The 15,636-nt window shown below is 39.5% G+C and overlaps 2 protein-coding genes across 2 annotated transcripts in view; one reads left to right on the top strand and one right to left on the bottom strand.

Moving 5' to 3' along the window:
• LOC123508531 (early nodulin-75-like) overlaps nucleotides 1–5,760 on the bottom strand; it is a 17,155-nt gene extending 11,395 nt beyond the window's left edge. Inside the window, exon 1 of the mRNA XM_045262266.1 lies at nucleotides 5,708–5,760. Coding sequence (XP_045118201.1) covers nucleotides 5,708–5,760 — 53 coding nt within the window. The remainder of the gene's footprint in view (nucleotides 1–5,707) is intronic.
• LOC123508532 (prolyl 3-hydroxylase 1-like) overlaps nucleotides 5,598–15,636 on the top strand; it is a 27,206-nt gene continuing 17,167 nt past the window's right edge. Inside the window, exons 1-10 of the mRNA XM_045262267.1 lie at nucleotides 5,598–6,163; nucleotides 6,984–7,209; nucleotides 7,471–7,614; nucleotides 8,891–9,071; nucleotides 10,121–10,246; nucleotides 10,731–10,867; nucleotides 11,228–11,332; nucleotides 11,634–11,749; nucleotides 14,024–14,264; nucleotides 14,851–14,946. Of these exons, the coding sequence (XP_045118202.1) occupies nucleotides 5,955–6,163; nucleotides 6,984–7,209; nucleotides 7,471–7,614; nucleotides 8,891–9,071; nucleotides 10,121–10,246; nucleotides 10,731–10,867; nucleotides 11,228–11,332; nucleotides 11,634–11,749; nucleotides 14,024–14,264; nucleotides 14,851–14,946 (1,581 nt within the window). The 5' untranslated portion in view covers nucleotides 5,598–5,954. The remainder of the gene's footprint in view (nucleotides 6,164–6,983; nucleotides 7,210–7,470; nucleotides 7,615–8,890; nucleotides 9,072–10,120; nucleotides 10,247–10,730; nucleotides 10,868–11,227; nucleotides 11,333–11,633; nucleotides 11,750–14,023; nucleotides 14,265–14,850; nucleotides 14,947–15,636) is intronic.

Here is a 15,636-nt window from a genome sequence, read left to right on the forward strand (position 1 = left end):
ATTAAGTTCTCTGGTAATCATTCAGGATACAAACAACACTGATTTTTGTGAGAATATGTTGTTTTCTGCCTTGCTTCCTCTCAATGACGTGTTTGAATTGCTTGACGTGTTATATGTGAGGGAGACATGTTTTGTACTTACCTTCCTCACATTAAGTTCTCTGGTAATCATTCAGGAGATAAACAACATTGATTTTTTAAGAGAAAGTGTTGTTTTCTACCTTACTTCTGAGTGACTTTTGCGACGTGTTAGAATCATATCAGGATTTATAAGATAAGCAAGGAGACGTGTCCTGTACTTTGCCTCTTCACCTTAAGTTCCATGACGTGTTGAGAATCAGTGAGGAGGTATTATTTTCTGCCTTTCTTCCACTCAATCTGTGACCTGTTGGAATTTTATCAGGATTTATAAGATTACATGATGTATTTTGTGCTTTTCCTCTTCACATTAAGTGGTCTGGCGTGTTGAGAATCAGTGAGGACATAAACAACATTGATTTCTACGAGAGTGTTGTGTTTTGTCTTTTTTTTCCTCCCAGCGTGTTAAGAAATCAGTTCTCAGGATTCTTAAGGAGATAAACTGCATTGATTTCTACGAGAGAGTGTTGTTTTGTATCTTTTGCTTCTTCTCAATAAATTCCGTGACGTGTTAACTCCTTCAGTATTGGAAGGCATTTTTATCATCAATTTTGGGTGTGATTAGACGATTTATTTACATTAGGAAGGGTCTATGGAGATCAGAAAATTAATGGCCAGAGTCTTCACTATTTTCATCTCCACATAAGTTTGTGAAGCTGTATGGAATCACTAAATTGTAAGCAGAATAGATAAGAAAATGTGTCCTAGTACTGAAGGGGTTAAGAATTCAGTTATCAGGATTCATAGTGAGGAGTGTTGCTTTGTGCCTTGCTCATCTCAATAGCATCCACGATTTATTAATAAAAAAAAAATCATGTCATAATTGATAAGGATATTCCCAGCCAGTATAGAAGTAAGATTTGTTTTGTATCTAATATCCTTCCTATTGAAACACACCCCTGATAGAGTGAGGCATTTGAGACCCCAGGTGAGTCTAGGAGTAAAGGCTACGACCCACTGGCCTACCAAGAGACTCCCTCCCATGCGGCTCCGATACCACACCTCCCAGTATCCTTGGTCCAACTGTCGGGTGCCGGTCGAGTAAAGCAGAAGTAGATTAGTTGATTTTCCTTCCCCTTATTCACTCTGCGTTATGATGAATCACTCACAAAACCCAACACTTCAATGCTAAAACGAAACATCACTCCCAAAACCCGATATTTCAATCCCAAGACGTTAAATCACTCATAAAAGCCAATCTATTCAATTATAAGACGATAAATCACCCATAAACAAAATATTTCAACTCCATCACGCTAATCTTCCATAACAAACCCGGTATCTCAGTTAAAAGACACTACTTTCCCATCAAAAACACAATAATTCTAATCAAAACCCATCACTTTCCCATCATAAACTCAATATTTACACCACAAAGCTCTAATCTCCCTCACAAACCTGGCATTTCAACCCTTAATACGCTGCTTTTCTACCCATACTCAATATTTCAACCGAACACGCTGCTTTTCTATCACAATCCCGGTATTTCAATCAAAGCGCGCATATCTCAATATTCCCACCCCATAAACGTTAATTTCCCTCACACCAATAATTCCACCCCAAAACGCTAATTTCCCATATTAAACCCATTATTTCCAATCAGAATAGCAATATACCCACCCTTTAAACACCAATTTCCCTCACAAACAACATTTCCACCCCAAAACGCTGCGTTCCCTAGTTATTTTCACCCACGTCACCGGTTTTTGACGCCACGTGAAAACTAGGTCGGTGGAGTTGCAGTTATCGCTCCTCCGCCACCTCGCCCAGCTGATCCAGTGACGCAACCTGTACCTGACGAGCCGGGGAGTCTACCTGTCACCTGCCGGTCCGCTCCTCTCTGCCGCCACCCGAGCTACTTGTATAGACTCACCGGGCCAAGCGATTAATGAGTTTAGTGCTTGTGATTGTGATGAAGATGAGGGAATGAGAACGGAAGAAATTGTTTAAGGGATGAGTAAGGAGGAAAAGAAGGAAGAGGAGTTTATGATGGTAGGAGAGAATAGTGTTTGTAGAAAGAGAAGGAAAAGTTAATAATGAAAGATAAGATTGGGGGATAAGGGAGCATGTGATGATAATGCGAAGAATAACAATAAGAGGAAGAGAAGAAGAATTAAATAATGATTGGCATATCTTAATTCATGAGCCAATTTGGGTACCTTTCCCATTTTTCTCAATAATCGTTAAAACTTTGAACCACAACCACCACCACCACGTGTACACCAAAACTAACAACAGTAATAATATGAAGCGAAGCAGAAAAAAAAAACATCAGCATACAGTAGAAGAAATAATAAAAAGCAGCATTATCTTCTCTTATCTATATTCCTGAAACTCCCTGATGTCACTGGGTCTCTAATACTAAAAAATCCTACACAAACGAGATACTGCTTGAAAAATCATTCCTATTCCCCTTCCTTATATCTCAATCTCCCTCTCTTTATCACAGAACCCTATAATCCCTATCTTATCTCCGCTACACTTAACCGCGTTCTGAATTATGCTAGATTACTTGGCACAGCTGTACTAGAATGTAGGTGACGCCTTCTGGATAGATATGCAAGCCGTATTCTGAGTAGCAAGGGTTCTATGTATGATTGAAGGGAAGAAATTAAAGTGAAACCTGTGTGGTGATGTGGTGGTGGTCGTGGTGGTTGTGTTGTAGTGGTGTAAATGGATTTAGTGTGAAAATATGTATATAGTGGTGATGGTGCTGGTGGTTGTAGTAGTAGTTATAGTAGTAGTAGTAGTAGTAGTAGTAGTAATAGTAGTAATAATAGTAATGAAAAAGGAACATATCAGGATAAGCTACTACTACTACTACTACTACTACTACAGCTGAAAATGGTAAAAGTAGCAGTAGTAGAAGGGAAACAAGGTAGTAGTAGTATATAGTACCACCACCACCACCAGCACCACTACCACCACCACCAATACAAAAGACCACCAAAACTTTCACTCTCACTTCTCGCTCCATCATTCTGACCGGCTACTCGTCACTCCCCATCGCTCTCCCTCTCTCTCACCACCACCACCACCACCACTACTAGCACCACCACCACCACCACCACTACAGCAACCTTCAGCCGCCGTCCTGTGCCAGTTTTAGCTTAGCACCCCAGTCATGCCCCCGGGGTTCCCATAAGGCGTTCCCTCCACACCCCACCCTCTTCAAGGACACGCCCCCCAAAGTAGCGTTTAAGGGATACGTTTCTACCTGTAGGAGGATTGAGATGAAGGAGTCTGGTGGTGTTGATGGAATAGAATGGTGGTGAATGGTGTTGTTAGGGTGTGTTTGTGGTGTTGTGGTTTGGTTTTAGCGTTTGGTTAGGTGTTTATTAAGTTTGTGGTTGTGTTTATTTACTCTGTTTTGCGTTTGTGTTTGTGATGTACTCTCTCTCTCTCTCTCTCTCTCTCTCTCTCTCTCTCTCTCTCTCTCTCTCTCTCTCCTAGACGTTTAGTTGATATTGTTTTCAACTTGGATTTCTTGTGTTACTGAAGAATATTGTTATCATCATCATCATCATCATCATCATCATCTTTATCTTTATCATCATCACTATCATCATCATCATCATCTTCTTCTTCTTCTTCTTCTTCTCCTTCTCCTTCTCCTTCTCCTCCTCCTCCTCCTCCTCCTCCTCCTCCTCCTCCTCCTCCTCCTCCACAACTTTTGTATTAACTCATCCACTCCCTTAATGAAATACTTGACGAAATCCACTTCTTGGTAACGCACCGGATCTCTCTCTCTCTCTCTCTCTCTCTCTCTCTCTCTCTCTCTGAAATCCTACAATGTTCTTATCTTTTTTTTTTCGACCGCGTTCTGGATATTAGCTTAAGGAAGACTGTTATATAGATGTACCTACTTGTATATTTAGGAAGATAATATTCGTTAGTCATTTTCTTATTCATATTATGCATACTGTACAAGAGGAGTATTTTTTTTCTCGGAATTCGTATCTTGCGCCATGTATTCTCTCTCTCTCTCTCTCTCTCTCTCTCTCTCTCTCTCTCTCTCTCTCTCTCTTGGTCCACAAAACGTTTTCATATGCTGTTCCGTTATTCTTGCCGGTAAAGACAGACTACTTCTACTACTACTACTACTACTACTACTACTACTACTACTACCCATCTATCCCACAAACATTTACCATCCTCCTGATTTGTCCCCCACTCTCTCTCTCTTCATTCTCCTTCCTCCTTCCTCTCCCTCTGTGTTCTTTCCTCGAGTCGGTGAGAGGAGAGAAAGTAAGATGGGTCAGGGGTGGGAGAGGGAGATAGGAGGAAGAGGCAGAAGGGAGAGGGAAAGAGAGAGGGCGAGAGTGGCATAGTAGGGGCAAAGTTTAGAGAAGGGGAGATGGTTGTAGTAGTAGTAGTAGTAGTAGTAGTAGTAGCAGTTTCAGCAATTTCTTGTTCCGCCGCAGTGAAGTCCGTTACTTGGTGGGGTCATTTCAGTTACATGATGACGTCAGCTAACCCAGAAATTGTTTAGGTTTCATACACCAGCAGCAAAAACTAAGGAAATATATCATCTTAATAGCAACAATGATAACACGTAATTAAGTCACTCACTACCATATCTTACTCTGCTTTACCTACACGCACATACCAGTGAAAGTCAAGACACACAGTTATGTATAAAAGGGACGTTACTTCAGTTCAGACAGCACTAACCACACCCAAGGCCGTCTGAGTGTCTGTATGGCTTCCCTGAATGCATCTCGTGTTGTATTACCAGGATAGAACCAGGAAGCAAATGCGGAGTTAGAAAGCAAAGGATATGATCGAAAGAAAAGTGATTACACGGGAAAGCATATTAGGTTGAAATTAATATAAATAACAACTTTACATGAAACATAACAGGAAGAAACCAATCACTCAAACAGGAAGACATAATAGAGAAGATAAGTGATTAGGTGAGAAGATTCAACATATATTTTCCTTTCGCTCTCAGGGATTGTCGTGAGGAAGAACCATCTAGACAAGGGGGAAAGTTTTGGGGGAGACATGCAGCTGGTAGTGAGGCATGAGGGGCCCCTGCTTCTCAAGCCGCCAGGAGTTGACAAGACACTGTTCCCTGGTTTGTTTTATTCCCTCATGTCTGATCTGTGTGATATGAAGCCTACGTGGTTAAAGATTGTGCTGTATTGGGAGATATGACGTGAGCTTGGTTAAGTTACGAATGAATTGGTCAGTGTAATACTTTTTAATATGATGAATCGTGCACTTGTCAACTCATATGTCTGTGGAATCCATTATACCGTTTCCATTTTTGTAAATATGCCTTCTTTTACTGGTTCAGGCATAAGAATAAGTCATAACAATCTACACGTATTCTATATCATCCCGTAACTTCATCATAATGCAATAGAAATACTCAAAAAATGGAAAACAGCAACTTCAGGAGTCAATGACCTCCGCGTATCGTGAAATAAAATGCTTATTCCAAGCTTATTCCAGGATTCAGGACCGTGGCTACCACAGTGTATGACTTGGACTTCATCACTAGCCTGTAGGTTGTCCATATATTCGCGTGACAATGTGCAAACTAGCGTTGGGTGGAAGATTACACGTGGGCAGTGATGAGAGTGCCCACTGTTAGTAGCGTCACCGTGCCACGCATCAGCCCCTCCCACACCCATCTCAAGACAGCCACGACAGCGTCACGGAGGAGTCATTTTAGCATCATTGGCGAGAAATAAGAAGCTTAGGCCACGACTGAAGCTTGAAAGGACGTTAGAAGTGTTGCCGGTCCCCAGTTCACGGTGAGCAGGTGGTGGGTCAGACAGAGGCAGACGTAGCACCTCCCCTAGCAAGATGCTGGCCGTCGCGAAGTGTCTCTTGGCTCTCTTTCTCGCCATTGCTTCCGCCGAGACAGATGCAGGCTCGGGGAAGGATTTCTTGGCCTACGACTTCTTGTACAATGAAGGCATAAAAATGTATCTGGAGGAGAACTGGACGGGGTGCGTCAAGAACATCGAGCTGGCACTGAAGGGCTGGCACTGGTGGAACGACAACACCGCCAGGTATGAACGTCGAGCCAGCGCCCTTACTAAACTTATTTGAATGTGCTTTGTTGAATGTAAGTGTGCTTGTGATTCTCTTCAGGGTGTTGTGATTATTTGATGCCAGTGTTACTGAGGTTTATTTTATGACATTTTATCTGCCTCCACTCCCCCAAAAGATTGGCGCTGTACAAACTGTATTTTTTTTTTTTTTTTTTTCTAGTTTTCCCGGTTCACTGCATCTCTTGAATTTTTTCTGGACTTACTTTATTTTATAGTTTTTGTGTCGATTTTTTTTATCTTGCATATTCATTTTGTTTATTTAATTATTTACTTTATTTATTTATTATATATTTATTTATTTTTATTTTTTTTTTACTTCATTTTATTTATATATTTATTTATTACATAAGGAATGTGTGATATAATGACTGCAGTTTGTTAGTCTCTGTTAAGTTTTCTTGATAAGTTTGCTTTTCCATGATTGAAGTAATTTGAATCTGTTGCTGTGAATTATGATGATTTTTTAAAATGAGTTCCTTTTAAAATGTGTTCCTTTATCCTGTATCTAACATCCTTTGACCCATCGAACAATTTCAACCTCAAATCTTACTAATTATCAACAGGTAACTACATGCATAAAGATTCCATTACTCTCAGTCAGTACATCACATTCCACTGGACATAAGAGAAATTTAACTTCAGACCTGCTAGCTGCGTGGTACCTGATCACAGTGACCATCCCAGCACTGTGACTCAGCACATTAGTCCATTCACCTTAAGAGAGATACTGTATCCAGGCTTTTCTGTCACATATTCACTTCATCCCACACCTGTCCAGTTGTCGCAAGAACTGCAGTCATGAGGCAAAAGAGAAAAATCTGCTGGCCACACATACAGACGAGGAGGACAAGTACTTTGAGCATATTCTACACAGCACACTCTGCCTTATCAAGTGCAAGAAAGAAGCATTTGGGGCACAGCGAGACCGTGTGGTGGAGAGCAACATAATCGCTGAATTTAAGGAAATGAAGCCTTATGATTACCTGCAACTTTGCTATTATCGGGTGAGTGTTGACTTACTGATACACTGATTGGCAGAGATGATATATATATTTTTTATTTATTTTATGTAAGAGGAAAATCTAGCCAAGGACAAAAAAAAATGACTAAACATAAAAGCTAATTTAGATGCCAGTCCCCAAGCAGTTCTGATAAAACTAGCTAAAAGAATATGATATAATTGTCTGGTACCAGTTCTACCAGATCATGCAGCTTCGGCAATGACCTTCCAGCCTTGTTTTATGTTTTGTTTCACCATTTCACAGCTGGAGCGGGTAAATGATGCAGCCAATGCAGCAGCAACGGTACTGGCAGTGCAGCCCGATAATGAGGTGATGGCGGAGAACATGAGGTACTACCTGGAGGAAGGAGGAATTAGTACTGAGGATGTAGTGAACCTGGAGATGAAGGTGAGGAAAGAGAGAGAGAGAGAGAATGCATTTACACAGGAACAAACACAGCAAGACATCACATGCAGTTCTGCAGGAGACATAACAATTTATACATACACATTTCTTAAGCAGTCAATTGTTGTGTGTTCCGGAGTCTGTTGAGTGATTGAGTGATTTCATATTAGGGATGAAAATGTTGGATGGATGTTATAGAGATTACTTGATGCAGTGTTGTGTTGGTATTTATAAGATTTTTTTTTTTTTTTTTTTTCTTTTTTTTTTTTTTTTTTTTTTTTAGAGATTACTTAAGAATTGGCACCCAGATATGTGAAGGATTTGAGTTTGTTTTTGTCTCCATTTTGTGGTAAAAACTAAATAATGGTGTAAGGAATCCATCTTTATTAAGCAAGACATGTTTCTCTTACACATTTACTCTTATTCTTTTATGTTTCCTTCCTTTCCTAATGATAATAAGCTGCACATCATGAAAATAAATCTATATTCTCAAACATTTTTCCAAGACCATGGAGATAATTATTTACTTTGAGTTTTATTATTTGGTTTCTTTCTCGTAAGTAATGCAGAATCCGTAAGCTATCACTATGATTATAAAAGCACCCTACAAAACTGCAGTAAAATACTATAGACCCTATTAAAACTTATCAAGACTATGCTAATTAACTTTCTGCATGACTAATTAAGACCAATTCCACTGTCATCCACTTCTATTTGCCAGCTAAACAACAAAAACGCCCCAGCAGTGGCCACGTTCCACAATCAACTTTGACGGCTATTTTTTTTGGTTAGGGAGCATACTAAAAGCAGAAATTAGTAAGACAATAGAGCCAATTTCATTGTCTTTTTGTTAGCTATCCAATGAGATCTCTCTTGGACCTGCTGGGGTGCTTGGTTTGGGAGCGTGTGAAAAAGGAGCTGGTAAGGCAATTAGGCCAATTCCACAGTCTTCTTTCTAAGCTATCCAACCAAAACATTCTCGGACCTACTCAGGGACTGGCATCCAAGTAGGCCTCTTTGTTTACTCATAATTGTTGCTTCCTACATAGAAAAAAAAAAAAAAAAACACTACACATACTATTAAGCTCCCAAAGAAATAAGAGAGTATGAAACTGGGCTTAAAATATTTCTAAGACTTGCTCAGGGACTAGCATCTACGTGGGCCTTTTTGTTTAGTCGTATTTATTGCCCCCCACAAAAATGAATACTTCCCATACTGTTAAACTTGCAAACAAATAGGAGACTATAAAACTGGTCTTAAGATTATACTGTCTCTCAGCCATACGGCCAGGAGTACGTGAAGGCAACGATGGCATACAAGGAAAACAACTTTGACCTGACCATCACCCACATGGAACGCAGCCTTAAGATGTTCCTGGATGAGTACCAGAACTGCCGCTACTTGTGTGAGAGCCCCTTCGACCAGGGCTGGTTCCCGGATTTTGTCAGCTCTGTTGCCAGTGAGTGGTGGGCCTTGTGTTATATGTTTAGATAAAGGCTTTTCTTTTTTTTTCTTGTTGTTGTTGTTGTTCAGTCTTTTTCCTTGTGTTATTCCTTTTGTTCTTGTTCTTGTTTTGGGCATTCTACTTGTTCTTTTTTGTTCCTTTTTGCTCATTTGGTCAGATAAGAACTTTCATTTTCTCCTTGTTGTTCTCCTTCAGTTTTTTCTCCCTTGTCTTGTTCCTTTTGTTCTTGTTTTTGTCATTCTACTTGTTCTTTTTTTTTTGCTTGTCTGGTTAGATAAGGACTTTATTTTTCTTCTTGTTATTCTTCCTCAGTCTCTTCCTTGTTGTGTTCTTGTTCCTCTTGTTCTTCTTGTTGTTGTCATTCTACTTGTTCTTTTTCATTTTCTTTACTTGTTTTATAGTTAGATGAAGACTTTTTTCTTTTTCTCTTCTGTTCTTCATTTTCTTCCTTGTTTTGTTCTTGTTCCTCTTGTTCTTGTTATTGTCATTCTGCTTGTTCTGTTTCATTTTCTTTGCTTGTATAGTTAGATGAGGATATTTTTTTCTTTTTTTCTTCTTGTTCTTCACTTTCAATTAAAACTGTTTGTCCAGAATATAATGATCACTCAATTGAACCAGTCATGATAAGAATACTTTATCCTCTTAAAATATAAAATAATGTGTACCTTTTAATCTGTAGCTATGAAAATTATGTACATAGAACCAAAGTCACTAGAAGACCACTGTCTATTCTTCCTAATTAGTTTTGAAATTATCTAACTTTTAACTCCTTCAGTACTGGGACGCTTTTTTACCATGAGTTTTGGGTACAATTAGATTATTTTATTTGCATTAGGAAGGGTCTATGGAGGTCAGAAGATTAATGGGCAGAGTCTCTGCTATGTTAATCCCCCACATAAGTTTCTGAAGTTGTATAAAATTGCCAAATAGTAAGCAGAATGAATATGGAAATGTATCATGGTACTGAAGAGATCAATCTGTAACTATGAAATTGAGTCAAAGTCATCCAAGGAACACTTAATTGTTAACATTGTCACCTACAGACCACTTCACCTTCACCCTGCGCTGCAAGAGGAAGTGTCTGTGGCAGCTGAGTGACCTCTTTGGGGAGATTGATGACAATTTCCTGCCCTCCTACTTTGATTACCTCCAGTACTCTTACTTCCAGAGTGAGTGTGTTGTCCTTGTGTGTGTGTGTGTGTGTTAGGTGTCAGAATATTTAATGCAGTGCGCTTGTTTACACTAGTGTGTTTAGTGTTTGTTTTATAGACCTTAAGTTGCCTCTGTTTATATATTGAAATGTATTTCTCTCTCTCTCTCTCTCTCTCTCTCTCTCTCTCTCTCTCTCTCTCTCTCTCTCTCTCTCTCTCTCTCTGTCTGTGTGTATGTATAAAATTGTAACATTTATTTTTCTGTATTTTTTTTTTTTTTTTTTTTTTTTCTGTGAAGAGACAAATAAGGTGAAATTTCTCTTATGATATTTATCCAGTTTGTATGCCATCCTTAAACATTTCCCCATAAGAACAAAGTAAAGTTATTTTATATCCTTTGCTGTTGGCTTGTTCACCTTCACATCAAGCATGGATTACAGATATTCTCAATCATTATAATTTGTAAAGAGAATTTGTAGCTTACCTCATTTTGTTTGCCCAGAGGGAGAGACGAGGAAGGCGTGTGAAGCTGTGGCCACATTCCTACACCTCAACCCGAATGACGAAGTACAGAACCGCAACAAGGAGTTCTATGACAGTGTGGATGAGGTGACGCAGGACATGTATGTGCCCAGGAAGGTCTGTGATCATCTCACTCTGATTTACAGGGAACGCAACAATCCTTACATCCCGTCTCCACTACTCATGAATACTTTTACCATCAGTCTTATCTAGATCATGCTACTCTATACCAAAAAGAAAAGCTTTATTTTTTTGTGTCTGCATGTCATCTGTATTTCCTTATCTAGATTCCTTACCTTCCTTGTCCTACAAGTATCTCTTCTTCTCATCTATCCTCTTCTACTTCCTTTTCTAGATCATTCACTTCTCTACAAAAAGAAAAGCTTCATTTCATTATGTTCAAGCATCTCATTGTATTATGTCTTTATTTTTCTCTTTACCAGCTGTTTATTTATTGGTGCATGTGTGTGTCTGCAGGAGGTGGTCGCCTTGAAGGAGCGGGAGGACTACGAGCAGCAGCTGATGGCCTTCATAGAGACGAACTTTGCCTTCCTCACTGATGAGTTATGGCATGAAGATGATGTGAGTGTCTGAGTCTGAATGGAGACTTGTCAGTGAAGAAGTTGTCTTGTTTTCAGATGTCATTTTATGCTATTTAGATTATTTATTCATGGTAAATTCTAAAGTAGCTTGTATTTCATCCTATTGTATGAAAAGTCTATGTGATATTGAGGAAGAGGAAAAAATAAATGATAGAAAATAATATGAATGAGAAGAGAGAGATTTTTAGGAGAATGAAAGCAATATTGACAGAAAGGAAAGATGATCAAGAAGAGGATGATGCACTCTCAACAATGATCAAGGTCTTTCTTTCCTTTCACAGACAACAGAAGCAAAGCAGGTTGGTGAATCTGAGAACTCAACCACTACTTCTACCACAGCAGAGTTGGACACCAGCTCTGTAATTCTGGGCACTGCAGAAGTTATTAATGAAGAATTGTAGTTAAGAGTATGAAAGAGAGAGAGAGGAAGGGGGGGCAGTTGGAAGGAGAAGGGAAGGGGCTGAGAGGGATGCTTTCCTTTCATGTTGATGTAGTTGATACTGTGTGCTGTTTTAGTGCTGTTTGTAGTGCTGCTCTTTGCTGTAGTGGAAGCAGCGCACAGTGTGATAATCAGAGAGGGTAGTGGTGCATAGATCAAAGCTGCTGCACTTGTGGGTGAGGGGCATGAGGTTAACAAAATTTTTTTTATCTCCTCGTGTGTTTTTTTGGGTGCAATGTGTGTACAAAACCTGCATGGCCTTGTAAGAGGGAGTACTTTGGTAAATTTACACTAACCACTCTAGTATTCGGCAGATATTCAAGCTGTAGAATTCTCAAGATCTTATTAGACCTCACTATATTCTTCCTTCCATGCAGAATGTTACACAACTCTCCTTCTTACCTCCTCTGACTCATCCTGGTGACTTGGCTGCTGCCTTACTTTTCTCTGGCTGGCATGGTGCTATAACATGATCTCAGGTGAGCATTTGTTGTCTGCTTCATTACTTGTGTGGGGTTGAGATGCATGATTGAGTCGTCAATTTCACACCTGCCCACTGCGATGGTTTTCCCGCAGCACGGCACAGCTGTTGTTGGTAATTCACGCTCCCCTTACATGGTGTTGTACTTGTGATCCTGGTGAGATGTGTTGTTTTTTTAATAATTTTATGTTTTTATTTGATTTGAAATAAATGCTGAACCCAATCATGCATTTCATTATTCATTTGTAGAAGTGTGTATCTAATGCCTATACATTCTTGGTGTTCAAATAACTACTAGCAACTTGCTCTTTACCATCTACTGCTATTAATACAGTATGCAGAGGAAGCAGAGTGAGATCTTTAATTAGTCACAAGTATTACAAGATAGAATATAATATGTTACATAACAACCATAAGTGTGGTGTTAGATGTTGATGAAAACGTGTGTGTGTGTGTGTGTGTGTTATGTCATTAGTGCACATTGTGGTTCCTTTAGTTCCTAGAGACCTTGATGCAAAGGTGTGAGAAGATAGGCAAGTTTTTGTACCTGTTGTACAAATAGATAGTATATGACAGAAGATAGAGGCAGAGGTATCCATGAGGTTATGTTGTATTTTAAAGCATTTGCATCCTCATAAACAATGCTGCAGCCTTTATGTGAGGCTTTGGCTGGTGGTGTGATAACTGCTGCAAAGCTGGTTGTTCTGGACTGCTGTTCTTTTACCAGCTATTGAATAAGTACCAGCTTGTGTTGGTAGGCCTTGTCAATGCCTAGTGGTGGCAGCAGGCTTGCCTTGTCAGTTGCTCTGCTTTTTAATGCTCAAAGTTTCCAGCTGCCACCTTGGGCTTGTTAACTGTAGGAGACAAAGCATTAAAGCTTATCTTAATTGGAGTCTGTAATGGAATCAAGAAAAGAACATGGAATCAACAGGTAGTATTGGATTGCAACTGTGCTTATCTATGTCATGGAGATGCCAGCCAAGGAAATGTCATTATGCCAGAATACTTGGTTATTCTTTTGGTTGTCTGCTATCCTGTGGAGTACTAGCCAACCAGAGAAGGAGGGTGCTTGTTAAGCAGCTACTTGACTGATCTATTGTATTGGTGAAAGAAGAGTGGAGAGAGATCATCTCATTAGAAACAGCAAACTAGTTCCTTAGTCCCCAACATTGTATTCAAAGATAACCAAGCAACCTTTCTCCAAATATTAGATGACAGGTGGCTCCCTGCAGCTTCCTTATGTTCTTATGTGCTGGATCTATAATTTTTTTGTGCTTTGAAAAACAAACTGAGGTTTAGTTGTATTTAGAAAACTTTCAACATCACTTTCTTAAACAGTAGAATGTTCCTGCTGGCAAACTGAACATACATTGAATTCGGAACCTGTACGTATTTATGAACATTCACATTAAAGTGTAATCTCAAGCAGAGGAAGTATTCAAGTAGATTCCAAGACAATAGAGCTTTCCCTTTAGCAGGTTGGATACATACAATACTTAGGAGCTGTGCCCAACTTGACAAACATTAAAAAACTAGTTCTACCATTTTGGCCTCAAAGAAAATGTCCAAGGAAATTGAAAAACAACAGAATTTCCCCCATTAACAGATGTAACATATACTCAGAACTCTACAGATCTTTATAAACATTCAGACATAATCACACATACCATTCCAGCCTCAAAGGAAATGTCTAGAGAAGCTACAAGATTTCCCCAATAAGAACAGGATTTCTCCAATAACAATGTCTAACAAACTCAGAACCTTCTTATAAACACTCACATTAAAATAGCAGCCCTATCATTCCAGCCTAAGTCAGAAATATCCAAGGAAGTCCCCAGTTTCCGGAGTCGAGTAGTGAGTCAGCTGAAGAGTCTGTCGGAGCTGGGAGTAAAGGCAGTGAAGGGGGAGTGGGAGAAAGACAAGCAAGATAGGCTGGTTGCAGACGGCCTCACCTCTACCCTGGAATGTATGGTGCTGACCGAGCTGATCAGGGTGAGTGGCTGTGTATTGTAGTTGTAGTCTAGATGTTGGGTTTGTATTGGTCTGTGAGCTATGAGTGTGTGATCAGTTAAGTCAGTGTTATTATCTAGATGGGTATGTATTTTGTGTGTTACTTATGAATGTGTGATGAGTTAAGTCAGTGTTTATAGTCTTGATGTTGGCTTTATGTTTATGTGTAACCTATGAATATGTTACAAGTTAAGTCAAAATGTCATTCTCTGCTTTCTCCCAAATAACTTATTTCTTGTTGAGTTATTCTAAATATTTGTCATTCTAGTCCTTTAACTCATTTACAGCTACTTGATACTTTTCCCAATCATGAATCACTGAACCATTTTCTATTGTTTTCAAAGCCACCTCAGATTATCTTAGTGACCAAACATTGTATCATCACTTTTCAATCCCTTTTCTTTCTTATACTTCCTCTTAAAATGTTACATGCAGTGTTTTTAGTGTTATGCATTGCTACATATAACAGTGAAAAAGTTAAACCTTACTTTTCAGATTAATTTAGGTTTGAGGTAATTTTCACCCACTTAGTCTATATTGTTTGTGTCTCATCCTCCGTCTCTTTCAGTTTGGTGCCGTGGAAGGTGATGGGTACAAGGGCAGCTACTCTCCACACACTAATGCTGAGGCTTTCCAGGGCATCTCTCTAGGCCGTGCTGGACTGGTCAGTGCTGGGGCAGTCACTCCTCCTGCTTGGTGTGACTGAGCAACTGTGTGATTCCTGTTGTTGTTGTGGTAGTTTGCCTGTCACTGTCTCATGTGTGTGTGTATTTACCTAGTTGTATTGTACAGGGTTTGAGCGGGGCTCATAGTGTCCTGTCTCCATATCTCCATTTATCTAATTTTTCTTTAAAATTATGCACACTATGTGCTGCAACAATTCCATTATCCAATGCATTCCATTTTTCCACCGTTCTTGTGGAAAACTGTATTTTCCAACATCACACACTGCCTCATCCTGATCTTCTTTTCATGTCCTCTTGTCCTTCCATCCTCTTCTGCCAACAGCACCAGGTCTTCTTTGTCTATCTTTTCAATATCATTTACTATCTTATACATTGTTATTAGGTCCCCGCGTTCTCTTCTATCTTGTAAGGTTGGCAGTCCCATTTCCTTCAGTCGTTCTTCATATGTGAGGTCCTTTAATTCCGGCACCATCTTTGTAGCAATCTTCTGTATCCTTTCCAGTTTTCTTATATCTTTTTTTAGAACTCGGAGACCATACCACTGCTGCATATTCCAGCCTTGGGCGTATCATGCTTGTGATGATTTTTTTCATCATATCTTTATCCATGTAATGAAATGCCACTCTTATATTAGTCAACATCCTATGTGATAGTCCAAATATCTTGTT

Source organism: Portunus trituberculatus, chromosome 25 (assembly GCF_017591435.1).
Source record: "Portunus trituberculatus isolate SZX2019 chromosome 25, ASM1759143v1, whole genome shotgun sequence".
In the NCBI taxonomy this organism is placed as follows: Eukaryota; Metazoa; Arthropoda; class Malacostraca; order Decapoda; family Portunidae; genus Portunus; species Portunus trituberculatus.